Source organism: Crocodylus siamensis, chromosome 1 (genome assembly GCF_052110815.1).
Source record: "Crocodylus siamensis isolate JL-2025a chromosome 1, ASM5211081v1, whole genome shotgun sequence".
In the NCBI taxonomy this organism is placed as follows: Eukaryota; Metazoa; Chordata; order Crocodylia; family Crocodylidae; genus Crocodylus; species Crocodylus siamensis.
Window position 1 is genome coordinate 104,729,442 of NC_143395.1, and position 15,683 is coordinate 104,745,124.

General features: G+C 39.6%; 1 protein-coding gene across 26 annotated transcripts in view; it reads left to right on the top strand.

Annotated features, from left to right (window-relative positions):
- Window positions 1-15,683, top strand: part of EYA4 (EYA transcriptional coactivator and phosphatase 4) — a 246,727-nt gene that overhangs the window by 163,735 nt on the left and 67,309 nt on the right. For 10 of the 26 annotated variants that reach the window (XM_090039378.1, XM_090039393.1, XM_090039401.1 and 7 more), the window contains 2 exons: window positions 1,228-1,311; window positions 11,791-11,883. The exons of 3 other annotated variants lie outside the window; for them this stretch is intronic. In XM_090039378.1, the coding sequence (XP_089895504.1) occupies window positions 1,228-1,311; window positions 11,791-11,883 (177 nt within the window). The remainder of the gene's footprint in view (window positions 1-1,227; window positions 1,312-11,790; window positions 11,884-15,683) is intronic. 13 more of the 26 variants (XM_090039385.1, XM_090039503.1, XM_090039459.1 and 10 more) reach the window with 4 other exon arrangements.

Genomic DNA, 15,683 nt, shown 5'->3' on the forward strand with positions numbered 1-15,683 from the left:
ACAATAGTAGGACAATTTTATGTTGTGCTTTTTTACTGTTTAATTCTATGTAACAATTTGAAACTGAATGAGAAAAGGCATTGGGCCTGAGTTCCCTCATCTCTTACGGTAAGTCAGCTGAACTCAAATATAACTTTGCTGGCTTCTTTGAATGTACACAGGGTGAGTGAGGGGAGGCCCCTTGATGTTTAATAGTCAAGACCGTTAAACAAGAGTTAACTTCTGGAATTATTTGGTTTAAAGGAGCGTTTAATTTCCTATAATGTCTCAGTTATGTTTGTTGATCTGAATTAAGATATATTTTCTTTCTGATAATATACCATTGACAAATAATATACTATACAATCCTGCTGCACACCTGGGTTCATTTAGAAACCGTAAACTTTGAAAAGAGTGCACCAAGATTTCTACAAGTCTTGATTTAGACACTTTACTCACATGGTACACATGCTAATTTCAGTTGTCTGCAAGTACAGAATACATAACATAAATAATGGTTGTAAGCTATAGCAAGCCTTTACCATATAATAAAAAAAAAAATGATTGTTGTTCTGTACCCTGCCACGAAGACATTATAGTTTAGAGAAAGTCTAGCTCTAGCAATGCATTCTATGTGAAGGACAGATTCTGATACCCTTGCCCTAGCGATTGGTCTGAATGCAATATTATGCTGTGGGAATAAGAGTATCAGACTCAGGAATGAAATGCAGGCCCTACTGATGCCCATGAGATTTGTACCTCTGACTTTATTAGAGCCAAGATTTCTCCTTTGCCTCTTCCAAGTTGTACATTAACATACCCTTCTCTGGTGTTTTAAGACTTTAAACCAACATCTTTATAGTTCAGCTCTTTTGTCCTATAATTTACACAGTTTTATTCACTTGTTTCTATTCAAAAAATTATTTCCATGTCAGTGAAAATTTACATTTGAGTATGAAGGGACTAGACCCCTGTAGAAAGGTCTTTTAGATTCAACACAGTTACATGTCCAAGTATAAATATTCTAGAATGAGAGTTGAAAACTAGAAAAATACCTTTAAAAGCACTAATCATTATTTGTATATGTTATACTTACATAAATACACCAGCTAAAATAATACAAAAGCAATCCAGTGCAGTTAAAAAGACTTGGCTCGAAGTGCAAAAGCACTTACTTGTATTGAAGAATATTCATGTGCATTGAGCAGACTTTTAGACAATGAATCATTGTACCATTCCCATTCTCAGGAGACAACATGACTGTTTTAAATACTGCAGACTGGTTGCTGAGTTGCAGCACTCCCTCTTCTGCAACAAGTATGAGAGATCATGGTACAGTGCATGTGTGTGATTGTGTGGCTCCATGATTGCTGTGTTACATCTCTCTTTTTCTGTTTTGTTCTTTTGTTCTGTGGTTTGAACATTTCTGTGTGTTTTCTTACTCCTCGGAGTCCTTTCACAGACCCAGATAAGTAGAAAGAAGCAGTACTTAACATTGATGTTATCATATCTGTTAAGCCCTTTTGCCAGCCACAAGAATCTTAGTTTACCTGGAATTAAGTTAACTGTATACATCTTCATAGTCTGATGGCATTAGTTTCAGAGGGGCTGAAAACAGACAGCTCTGATTAATATCAGTGGGAGCAGCAAGTCTCTGGAAGTCAGACCAATAGTTTTCTCACAGAATACCTACTTGTCTGCCTTTAGGGGCTCAGCTCCACATATAAGGTTGATGTTATTATTCTTTAAAGCATCTATACAAGTACGTATGTATAAGAAGCTTTATATATAGTGCCATAAATGTATCTGGCACCTTAACAAATGTTTGGCTAAATCCTCCAATTATTTGCTGCTACTCAGTCCTTTTTTCTCATGTGTATTATTACTTTTACTTTATATCATGATGATAGCCAGGAACTCAGTGATAGATCAAGGCCCCATGCTACTAAGTACTCTACAAACAAGTAACCAAAAAATGGACCCTACAATGGGTTACACTTGGAGCTTATTGTAAATGTGGGTATGCTTTTTCATAACCATTTGCAGAACGTGGCTGAGAAACATAATACATAAATACAGTTTCACAGAGACTTTGGTTTAGTCTCTGAATGTGTGATGGCAGTTTTGTACACATTCAGTGATGGGTTTGCACTAGTAGTTATACCTGTGCCCAGTTTATGCAGAAAAAATGTATGCTTTTGCATCTAACATTTCATTTTCAAATGTTTGGTATGTGTTCAATTTAGCATTTTCTCAGGTTCTTAGATATTGCCCCTGATATGTCCCCCCTCATCCATGAACAGAGATATCATGCCTAAGTCTGGCAGTGCTTTAAAGCCAGTCAGCTGGCTTGGCTGGAAGATGCCAGCTAAATCACTTGAGAGCTGATAGTCCTCCAAAATGCCTTTTCTCAGTTTTGCCCCTGTGCCCAGATAGACCAATTTCTCCTATAGCTCATAAGGAAAAACATCTCAGGAGCACAAAGAACATGAACTATGCCCTCCAAAATCCTTCAGTAAACTTGCATGACCTTAGTATCATAGGGTTCACATTAACTCAGATATGGTTCTGAACAGTAGTTCTCTGAAATAGGCAATCCCAGGTACCAGTAACCCAAGGTAATTTTCTGTAATGAAGAGATAGACATAGAAACTTATATCGGGTGTTTTGCTGAGCCACATTTTCAAATATATTCTATGAAGTTGGGCTCTCAGGCTTTAGGCAATCATAGTTAGATATTGTGTATTTAAAATATCTCAGGATAACATATGAAATTTTGTTTAGACCAAACAAACAGTTGAGCTTTAATCTATTGATCCCCGTTCACCTGAAACCAAACGAGTAGAAAAAATCCTTATATTCTTCACCTTGGTGCTTTGGGGACAAAAATAACTTAGTGTTTATACGCCAGATTCCCCAAGGCATTTAAAACAAAGATTTCTGACTTGAATGTCAAAGAGGAAATCCTGCAGGAGAAAAAAAAATGGGGCAGTAATGATCTTAGACATCCATGTGCATCAGCAATACTTTTAGTCTGATTATAGAATGGGCTATATATTCTAGTTCATTATTTTACTTAGCTGTTTAGAAATAAATGGGTTTAGAAATAAATGGATAAACAAAAAAGGAGAGTGAAGGAAAAATCCAGTACAGAAAAATATGTTTTCTTAGGTTTTCTTACAGGGGATGTCTCTTTGAAACTTGCTAAGGGCAGTAAGACCACTAGTCTTATGATTCCTTTTATTTCTTTTTTTTAGGTCTGTATGTATTAGGGAAGCCTCTCTATGTGGTGTTTGTATTTGCTTAATGTTTGCTTGGCATTCTCAAACTGTGTGATTTAGTATATACCATAATCAGTAACCTAGTGAGTTATCATATGGGATGTGTCATGCTGCTCTTGGTTTGTTTCCTCCATGTTCATCCTTACACATAGCTCAGTCTCAGCTAGAATCATAGAAAAATAGGCCTGGAAGGTTCTTCAAAAGGTCATTAAGTACAGCCTGCTACTCAGGGCAGAGTTTGTCCTTGTCTAAACCATCCTAGTCAAGTCTTTGCTTAACATGCCCTTAAAAACTTCCAAAGGATGGATATGCCGCAACCTCTGTGGGTAGCCTGATCCAGTGCTTAACCACCTTCATACTGAGAGAGTTCTTTCTAGTATCCAACCTAAATGTCCCTTGCTGCAATTTTAAAACTCTTGCTTCCTTGTCCTATTTGTGCAGCTACAGAGAATAGTCTTTCTCCATCCTCTTTATAACCAACCTTCAGGCATCTGAAGTCTGGTATCAAATCCCCATTTAATCTTCTCTTCTTCAGACTAAATAATCTGAGTTTTTCAGCCTTCCTTGTAAATCCTGTTTCCTGGCCCTCTAATCCTCTAGCCCAGATGTTCTGTTCTGCAACTGACTTTGCCTGCTGGCCTACTTATTGATCACAGGTGGTGATGATTCATTCTAGAAACCCCTCAATAGACTTTTCCTGGACAATTCAGTGAAACGTATCAGTCTCTTGCTGCTGTTCCCTTTCCAGACAAATCATAGCATCCCTCCCACAGCTGGGAATCACCTTGTTGCTGATTCTTGGAGGGGGCAGCAGCCCCACCCCTCACCACTGATGGACTGAGGGGGCCCACCCATCACCAAGGGAATGTCCCTGTATTCTGAGGATGCATCAATGTCCAAACATGGTACTTAGATATGATAGACATGACAGTTAGATGGTTGGCTCTTTTGACTTTATCCCAACACCCCACTGTTGATATCAGGATATACTTCTTATATAGTCTGTCAGCCTTCATTAGTCTTTGAGCTATTTATTAGTTGTTTAGTAGCTACTTTTCTTCATTATTATTGCCACCCCTCCCTGCTCATACAGTACTTGTAGAAAAGCCATCAAGCCTGCTAAAGTGAGTGGAAATATTTCATCCGGTTAACTGGCTGAGTCACCTCTCCAGCCTTTTCACTTATTAAAGGATCCAAAGTCTCCTGCCATGATGGGTTCCTCCTTTTCTATTCTCTGCCTCACCTTGCTCACTGTCAGTTATAGGAGTGGAAAACAGGAATACAACCTGCTGCCTACCCAGTTTGTAATACGTTTTCCCATTTTCAATCATCCAAATGCAACCACCTTGTTACAAATGGAACACTACACATCATTCATTTCAGGATCAAATATTTTGGCCTTATCTGTTCTTTTAAAAGCTGTTACCTGTTGGGAACCACCATACAAACTAGTCCTCAGGTTTGGTGGTGCTTTTGAATCTTTTCAGCTAAGACCTGATTTGTTTTTCTTGCTACTGATGTGATATCTCTAGGCAAGAAAAGCCCACATTTTTAAGAGTTAATTTAGTCTCTTTAAAGTAGTAATTCAAGGGTATAGACAGACATGACAATTATAAAGATTACAAAGAATACCAACTCAAGCTGTTACGATACAACTGTTAGGTCTGCATGATTGTGTAGTGCAGCAAAGATGCAAGTGCAGCAAAACCATTTCAGGTTTAATTCTACTTCATTCAGGGTCAAAGTTGGGGTTATTTAGCTGACTTGAATTGCCATGGGATCATGTATACCTAGAGTAGCCATTGGTCCTGTTTTATACTGGACTGCCCTGTTTTTAAACCTTTATCCATTGTCTATTTCTAAATGAGGAACCGAGCACAAAAAGTCCTATTTTCCAGTTCATCGGTGGAAATACATGCCAGTTGTTTGTCTTCTTCTTTCAATTAGCTGGAGCTAATTAGGGTACAGCCAGGAGAAGCAGAGCTCCTAGCTAGGGAGGGAGGGAAGTGGCCTTTTTGTGGTAGCCCGACACCTTGTTGCTGATTCTTGGAGGAGGCAGCAGCCCCACCCCTCACCACTGATGGACCGAGGGGGCCCACCCCTCACCAAGGGAATGTCCCTGTATTCTGGGGATGCATCAATGTCCAGACATGGTACTTAGATATGATAGACATGACAGTTAGATTCAGCTGCTGTGCATTCCCCAGCAGTAGTAGCTCTTTCCATTTTAATGCAACTGAACGATATATTTGTCCATACCTCAAAATAATGGTTGAAATTGCAACTTTTAAGTGCAGTCTTTGCATTACTCTGTTGTATCAGAACATTGGGTGATGCCACATACTGTCTCTCATTCTGCAAAAGTTAGGCCATACTCTGCATGATGTCAGCTCGTATTTTGATTTCAGCTTTGAATATGATTGCTTTTGTGGTCTGAAGTTAAAGAGGGGGCTTTTGGTTAATTTAATGCCTCTCTTTTTTCCCATAGTTTAATTATGGACAACACAAAGGAAGGCAGCATTCCAAAAGTCTAGCCACACCAAAAATAAGTCCTGATGAAATCCTTACTCTGATACAATCTCCATGTGATAGATTAGAGCTGTTTAAAATCAAGATTGTATCAAAAGATATTTTCCATACATATTTTTGACAAACTGTAGTAACAGTTGGTGGATTTTTATCCTATTAAATACATTGGGGATTTTTTTTCTTTTTCACATGCAACAGGAAGAGGATACATTGCTAAATATTTGGGCCTGTGAAAGTACAGTGCAAATTGCAATAGGTAGAAATATACATAGATCTAGAAAATACCTTTCAACTCACTTTCGAAACCTTGATTCAGGAGAGAAGCTTAGCCCATGCTAAAGTGCTTTTTAAATTGAATAGTATCCTCCATGTCTTTAGTACCTCTGTAGCTTTTACAATACTGGAATGCTGACTGAAGTGGAGATTGCCAAAGATACTATATTATGACTGTGTAATATAGACAAGTGTCCCCAGGATGTCCACAGGTTAATGACATAAAGTCATCAGTACATAAAATGTCAGATATCCTCCAAAGGGTCAAAGATAAAACTTTCTAATATAGTATGTTTTAATTATCCTCCTCAGTGTGAGAAATAAACTTTAACTCTGTCACAATAAATAAGTCTTGTGTATCACCTTCTGACATTTCAAATTAAAAATTCAGTCCTGAAATACACATTCCATTAAATGTTACGGAAATATGGGGCAGAGGTGAATGGGTCATTTTGCATTGAAGTGTGAGCTTTTAAACATATTGGATATACATATGCATATTTTACATACTTACTTCAATAGAAACAAATGCCTGCCCTATAAATATTGTGATAAAATAATAACAACAAAGTGGTGCCTAGTGTAATGAATAATTTAGTGTATTTTGCATATTTTGCCATTATTTTGTAGAATGATAGAAATGCAGGATGAACACGACTGCTGAATGGCTTGAAAAATGAATGAAAATATGGCAAAGTATTCTCATTTTACAGAGAAACAATACACTGGTGCTTAAAGAAAGAAGCGGGGAAGGGTGTAGCAGTCATACAGGGAGTGATGAATTCAAGACTGAATTAGGAAGCCTCATGTATTCAAATACTTTTTAAAAGTATAGGGCCTGATTCTATTCACAGTGAAACAACTGAAGGATTTTTCTTTTGACATCATAATTGTACCATACTCGTAACAGATACCTCTTGGTTATACTAGCATTAGCAACACTAAAGATCAATCTTATATTTTAGACAAAAACGTACTGTAATTTCTCAGTTGTACAATACTTGGCATAAACAGATATTTTTCCAATTTAGACATACATCTCTCATATGCTCTCTTGGTTGCTTCATCATTGAAAAAAATATTTAGTATTTGTGCAAACAAAGTTAATTTCTACATTAATGTTTGAGCCTGTTTTCCTTTCTAAACCATCTCAAGACAGTGATATGATGAAAGGTAGCATGTAATTTGCTGATTAGTTTTCACTTAGTCTTCAAAATAATAGTGCTGTGGAGCAGTTTAATTGCTCATCTGCAGAAATAGTTCTTTCTTTGGGGCATTTTCCTGCATCTTTACATAGAATCATAGAAAATGAGGGTTGGAAGGGATTTTAGGAGGTCATCTAGTGCAACCTCCTGCTTAGAGCAGGAGCATCTCCAACTAGATCATCCTAGCCAAGGCTTTGACTAGCCAGATCTTGGAAACCTCCAAGGATGGAGAGTCTACAACCTCTCAGAGTAACCTGTTCCAGTGTTATACTACCCTCCTAGTGAGAAAATTCTTCCTAATATCTAACCTAAACTTTAGTTTCTGCAATCTGAAACCGTTGCTCCTTGTTCTGCTATCTGCCACCACTGAGAATAGTCTAGGTCAGGGATGGACTAAATGGCAGATCCGGCTGGCAGCTAGGCTCCATTTCTCAGCAGCCCCTGCCTGCATGGGTGGGGCCAGTCTCCATGGAGACCCCAGCCACAGCAGCACTGTGATAGCCCAAGACTAGGGTTGCCATGGAGACCAGCCCCAGATGTGCTGGCAGGGCGCATGGCAGGGCAGGGGGTTGCTCCGGAGCCTCTGGGATCTTGTGGCAGGGGCAGCTTGGTCAGGGCCAGAGCAGAGCTATGATCTGCAGCCCGCACACTTTGGAAATGGACATGCAGGCTGCAGATCGTGGCTTTGCTCCTGCTCCAGACCAGGCTGTCACTGATGCAAGGAGCCAGGGCAGAGCCATGATCTGCAGCCTATGTGTCCCTGCCTGGAGCATGTAGGATGCAGATTGTGGCTCTGCCCTGGCTCCTTGTAGTGGTGACAATGTGGCCCCAAGCTGGGGCAGAGCCATGATCCACTGCCTGCATGCCTCTGCCTGGAACATGAAGGCTGAAGATCATAGCTCTGCCCTGGCCCCAGAACAAGCTGCCCCACTGCAAGATCCCAGCTGCTCCGGAGTAGTCCCCTGCCCTGGTGTGCACCCTGCCAACATGACTGGGGCTGGTCTCCATAGCAACCCCAGCCTTGCACTATCACAGCTCAGCTGTAGCTGGGATTCCCATGGAGACTGCCCTTGCCATGCGGGCAGGAGCTACTGAGAATGGCGTCCACTGCCGGCTGGATCTGGCACTTGGGCCAGATTCCACCCCTCAACCCCACCTTTAGCTCTTGAACCCCACTTCAGGTAGTTGAAGGCTGCTATTAAATTACCGCTCAGTCTTCTCTTCTCCAAACTAAATAATCCCAGTTCCCTCGGCCTTTCCTTAGAAGTCATGTACCCCAGCCCCCTCACCATCCCCTCCACTGGATTCTCTCCAATTTATCCACAACCTTTCTGTACTGGGGTGCTTAATACTAGACACAATACTCAAGATGTGGCCTCACCAGTGTTGAATAGAGGGAAATAATCATTTCCCTTGACCAGCTGGCAACATACCTACCAATGCAGCTCAGTATGCCATTAGCTTTTCTTGGCAACATTGGCACACTGCTGGCTCATATTCAGTTAATTGTCCACTGTGATCCCCACATCCTTTTCTGCAGAGCTGCTACCCAGCCAGTCAGTCCCAAGCCTGTACCAGTGCATGTGATTAATCCATCCTAAGTGCAGGACTTTGCACTTGTCCTTGAAACTCCTGAGATTCCTTTTGGCCCAATCCTCCAAGTTGTCTAGGTCACTCTGAATCCCAGCCCTACTCTCCAGTATATTTGCTACTCCCCCAAGCTTGGTGTCATCTGCAAACTTGCTGAGGGTGCCCTTTATGCCATCTTGCAGATCATTGATGAAGTCATTGAACAAAACTGGCCCTAGGACTGATCCCTGAGGCACTCCACTTGATACCAGCTTCCAACTAGACATTGAGCTATTGATTACTAATCTCTGAGCCTGATGCTCCACCCAGTTCTCTACTCTACCCACCTTATAGTCTATTCATCCAGCCTGTACTTCCTTAGCTTGCCTGCAAGAATGTTGTGGGAAACTGTATCAAAAGCCTTACTAAAACCAAGGTACACCATATCCACCAGTCTCCCTGCATCCACAGAGCCAGTCATCTCCTCATAGAAGGCAATCAGGTTGGTCAGGCATGACTTGCCCTAGTGAGTACATGCTGACTGTTCCTAATTACCTTTTTCTTCTCCAAGTGCTTAGAAATGGATTCCTTGAGGATCTTCTCTATGATTTTCCAGGGACTAAGGTGAGGCTGACTGGTCTGTAGGTCCCTGGATCCTCCTTTTTCCTTTTATTAATTATGGACCCTTTTCCAATCATCTAGGACCTCTCCTGATCACTATGACTTTTCAAAGATCATAGCCAGTGGCTGTGCAATCACATCAGCTAATTTCCTCAGCACCCTCAGGTACATCCCATCCAGGCCCATGGACTTGTAAATGTCCAGCTTTTCTAAATAGCCCCTAACCTGTTCTTTCACCACTGTGGGCTGCTCACCTCCTCCCCAAATTGTGCTGCCCAGTGCAGTAGTTTGGGAGCTGACTTTGCTTGTGAAGACAGAGGCAAAAAAAGGCATTGAGCACTTCAGCCTTTTTGTCATTCTGGCACAAGGTTGCTTCCTCCATTCAGTAAGGGACCCACACTTTCCCTGATTCTCCTCTTGCTGCCAACATACTTGTAGAAACCCTGCTTCTTACCCTTCACATCCCTTGTTAGCTGCAACTTCAATTGTGCTTTGGCCTTCCTGACTTCATCCCTGTATGCCCAAGCAATGCTTTTATATTCATGTAAAGAGCTAATTCCTTGACCCTATTTTCCAGTAGTGTTCAACAGTTTGGCATTAGATACTTGGAAGAACCTGCTGTAGAAGTTAAACCTTGCCTTGTTTCTCTAGTCATCCGCTGTGAAGCCAACCAATGCCACTGCATTGTCAGGCTTTCTATTTGTTAGCACCCTGTAAAATGCACAATCCATACTAAGACTTGCCTTATCAAAATCAAAAGGAAATTTCCAGTATCCCTGTGTAAAATGTGAATTTATACACTATGTCTCAAATCCCTGCTATATGCTACATACCATCATGCATATTATATAGCTTTGCTTCCATTCATCCAACTCATCTATTTTCCTATGAAAGATCCATTGTAGGTAGGATAAATATAGGTGTGTATAATTTTAAATATGTGACAGTTAAAATAAAATAGCTTGTTAAAATAATAGCAACCCAAGAATTTAGCTAGAAGTTAGGGATAATGTTATACAGGCAATTAATTAATTATAATTATCTACACAGGGAAATTGATCTCTATAGTGTATACCAGTATCATTCCACGATAAGAGAATACATATGGGAAGTTACAAGGTGTGGACATAAGGACAAGTTATCATGGAACAAAAGGGGTTTGGCTTTACTGAAAGTCAGCCACTCTGTTGGTATATTCACACTTATCCCATGGTAAGAACAATGGTAATTCAGTCTTCCTGCACAGACAGCTAAATAACTGCAGGTTAGCTTCCACTTACTGTGGGTAAGAGCTTCCATACAGACAGATATTCCAGACATCTGACATGCCATGAAGTCTCATCGCCTTTTATTTGGTGGTAAGCTGTTTATAAGCCTGTATCAACAGGGGTACAGTAATTCTTTTAGTCAGTTTTTCATTGTAAGCCCCTAGTATACTTTAAAAACCCCAAAGGCTGATTTTAGTATTACAAGACATGACATATTACCCATATAACAAAAGAGATAGGTCTGGATTTTCATTTACAATTTACCTTTATGCTTATTTCTCATTTACTAAAAGGTTTATTTTCTAGCTCACCTCATTCTTTATACCATTCTTTACCTTTATACTGTAAAGCCACATTAATTTAAGTGAGAGTGAGACCCATGGTTATTACAGAAACTAATAAATACTGCAAATAAGAGCACTTTCCTCAGTGTATGATTGTTCTAAATGCAAATACAACTCTGCTATAAGTTTATTTTCCTACATCAGCTTAGCCTTTAATAACCAGGAACATTATTTTTTACCACATGAATTAGAAATTGGGTTTTTATGGCTATTGTCTGGGGAATGCCTATAAGTTTGGAGTTTGTTCTTTTTTAACTCATTTGGTGAGATTAGGTCACTGTTGTTCAGTGCAGGCTAGCTCAGACCTAGAAGAAAAACAATGGTGGGAAGGGGAAGCTGGCACTGTGAAAGCAGGTCACTGCTAGAGAAGAATGAAACCATATTATGCTGTTTTACTTGTCAAGCATAACTATTCCTGTTACGTACTACATACCTTGACAGCTATGTTTCCTTCCTCTTCATTGGTCCTAGGGAATTGTTTGAATCAATTCAATTTGGCTTGAAATGTATCTGGATAGAACATACCAGTTATTAAAACATAGAAATGAATAAATCAACAAATGCACAGGTGTTTCAGACCATGTGGTGACAGGTTACTCATAAAGTTCTAAACTTTCCTGTTGCATGCGTGTTCTAGCTGGGCTACCACTAGTGAAACTGGCATGAGGTCTCTTGTGTAAATTAGAAATAAAATCTCATGTCTACTTATTCTTCTATGTAGTGTCTCTTCTTGCAGTCAAAACAGAGCCCATGAACAGCAGTGAAACAACAACAACAACTGGAGATGGATCGCTTGACACTTTTACTGGGTCAGGTAAAGCCACAAATAAGATCACATACTATTAGATAATGTAACATTAATAACCTTCACTAATGGACATTTCATTGCATGGAGGAATTCTCTTAAATTCTGTGATAAAGTAGTTTTTTAACGCAAAACAGTAAGAATAGCTTTTTGTGTAAACACCTTAACTTACAGTTCTCATCATTTATCCTTTTAAGAAAGCTTGTTAATTAGGATAACCATTCTCAGGGGCAGAAATATTACATTATAACATTCATGTATGTAGTATCTTTTACAGTGGTGTCACCTCAGCAACAGTAAAAGAAAACTGGGTGGTATTAGAATTAGCTATTTTAACTTATACAGTTACAGACTGAAACATGTATTACAGTGATAAAACTACCCTCTTCTTCATGTGAAGTTAAAAGACTGTGTGACTGAATATAAATAACCGTATTTCCTCAGTGGATTTTAAAAATGTAGCAAGTAGCTTTCCATTAAGTATGAAAGGCCAGTGGTGTAGTAGAAAGTACATATTCTTAGCATAAAAGAATCATAGAAAATAGGGCTGCTATCTTGCTAAGGCTCAGTCTTCCTAATATTAATATTAATGGAAAAGAGAATAACAACATATTTATATAAATCAGTTCAGCATGGGCCTTATCAAAGGACATTAAAGTCTTTGGATGTCAACAGATACCCTACACTGACTTCAGTAAGATTTGAAGCAGACCCTTTTTATTACGATGGCTATCAGAGAAGGGTACAGGATAAATTTATGTTGTAAACATTTTCTAAAATATTCTATGAATCTATGAAAAACTGAGTATACTAACACATTCCTTATTCTGTTTCCAGAAGATAAGGAATGTGTATAAAGTAAGTATGCAAATTAGTATGCAAATGTCCAGTGAGTTGTATAGTGTACGGTACAGTGGGTTGATAGAAGGAACATTTATAAGATTTAAAACAAAGACATAGTTTATTTAATCACAAAAATCAAAGTTTGATCCTCATCAGGGTTGTGCCAAAATGGACACCATCAACAGAAAACCTAGCTAGTTTTGCAAATATGGAGTTGGCCAGAAAATAGAAATTTTCCAATTTTTATTAATACTTCTTATTCCAGTCTGAAATTTTACTGGTACCAGTACATTTTTAAAAATGACAAAATGTGATTTTGGTTCTGCTACTTTTATTGACCTGGGCTGTACATTTAAAATCTCTAGGCTTTATTTTCAGAAAAGTCTAGGGCAGATTTTCAAAAGAGGTGCCTAATATTGTTCTCCTAGAACCATATTTAGAACAGTCTAATTTTTCAGAATGCCAACCACCCAGCATCTCCCACTGATTTCAAAGGAAATCAGAGAGTGCTTTGCACTTTTGAAAATCAGAACACAAAAAACACCTGGGAATCTGACTTCAGAAATATGTATCTTTATAATGTTGCTACCCATGGACTGAGGTAAACCCTGAACATGTTCTCCAAATTAAGCCACAGAGCCAGAAGCTAACAGAATGAGAGAGGTCATACAAGGAGGGAAGAACAACCCATCTGAATAAGGCATCGTCTTCACCAGTTGTCATGCTGAGTTGGTAGTGAGGCAGTAACCTGTGCCCAGAACTACCTATCAGGCAAAAAATTCATAGTTTGCAATGTGAGGTTTTGTTACAGGTTGTTTAAATTGTAGTTGGTTTGCCTGAGATGCAATTGTTCCATTATTCATGTTTATTTTTAGTGATAGCTACATGTAACTTCTAAAAAAAAATATCCCAGTGGAAACACTTTTGGTTCCATTTGGGTGTTTGTTGTTTAACGTTTCTGCTACAGAGCTGGCCAGACCAGACTGACAGATTTGCAGTCACAAAGCAAAAGACTCTGTCTAAAGGAGACAGTGAATACAATGGATGTAATTGTTATTAAAGCTGCAGGATGTTACCATGGCAAGCATCAGCATTTCTGAGTTCTGTTCGTAACCCAGCAGAAGTCCTGATGCCTGTGCTTCTCTGTAGTGCTACATACTATCTCACAAGGCATCTCCTATCCTGGGCCAGAATGTCCTTATAAATATTAACTCAGGATAACCAACCCTTGGGAGAGCCTATGTGGGGGTGGAGACGGATTCTATGAATTAAACAGAATGTCCAGTCCTATGCATATAAACCATTGAATTTGTGAGACGTACTTACATACATATAATTTAAAAGTACAGGATACTGCAGATCATTATTAGAAACCTCTGTTACTTCCAGGGACCCGAATTCAAGATAGTACTTAAGCACACACATAAACCTCAGTGAAGTCAGTAGGATTTAAACATATGTTCGAATGCTTTGATGAATCAGAAAGGAGTTTGGCTTGTTATTAAATGCTTCCAGGACCTTGGGTAATAAAACTGCCAAGACACCCAATGCTGAGATGAGTTTGAAAGCCTGTCATGTAGAATCTCTCTCCTTGATGTATTTAGTTTTGTTATAATCTATTTGACTTCTCTCTAGACAGTAGAAAATGGGCAGTGCAGTGGAGCTCCACAGGAAGCCTAACAAACCTTGCAAAAAGTAGTCACCACTGTTACACTTGGAGCACGTCTACATTGCTTCCATGGCACTCATGATGGGGGACACTCGAGTACATCCTGTCAGTTGTACCCAGTTGTACATGTCAAGCCTAGAAACACCATGGTGAATCTGTGGCGGTGTTCCCCCATCCCTCCTGTTGTGACCCTTGCTTGTGGAATGCTAGAGTGACTGCAGCGAATGCTCTTGAAGCAACTTCATCATCACATTTCCAGGTTCAGTCTATGCATAGGGAACTAGCCGCATGGGGTGAATGTGATAGTGATGCTCCCAAGGGATGTAACACAGCAACTCCATACCCTGGCAGTTGTGGAACACAGGGCACTGCTGGCAGTGGTGACAGTCAGCTGCCAGCTGTGGCGACCTGCCCTCCTCAGTTATGCTACTGACACTAAGCATGCTATACAACCACGTGGACAAAACCTTGATGGCCTGCTTCAATACTGAGGGTGATGAACAACCAGACTGTTCCCTGATGTAACTTGGGGAAGACTGAGCTCACAGTACATGAGCAGCATGTACTTCATAAGCAATTCTATTACAAATCCTGATTCTCAAGGGTTAATATTTCAGTCTCATGAAATCAAGCTGGGAAACCGTACCAGCAAGCACACATGCTAATTAGTGTTCATAACCATTTTGCAATCAGAAATACCTATGCCTTTAACTTCAGTCATTAATATTTTGGTCTCATGATGAAATAAGTGCAATTTTATAGTGACTACATTAAAGCCAGCTCAAAATTAAATGGTGTAAATGGTATATATTAAAACAAGTAAGAAACTTCACAGCTGAGATCCAATGAAATAATGTTAATCATGAAAAATAAATCCCATGGATCTAGTAACTGTAGAATTAAAGCTATAAACCCCTTAACTCACTCCCTGGCATCACACTACATGCTGTATAGGCTCTCAGAGAATTCCACAATGTTCTACAAAGTTATCTCTAAGAAAATATTTCTCCTCCCATCATGGAGGCAGATTGCTTTGCACACTGCTTCTGCTGTGATATAATAGGGTAACCATGAAGAATTGGATTTGACATTTAATATCACTGTAAAGCCTAGAAAACTTTGATACGGTAGAAGAGGGCTCTTTTTGCAAGACTACACAGTATCCTGTTTGTAGAGGATGCAGGATGCTGAAAGCTTTAGCTTAGAACGTTCATGCTTTTGTAGATTTGCCTTTATAGAAGTGTTAATTCCTCCTTTTGTGTGTAGAAATTGCTTGGAATGCCAGGTAAATTAGAGA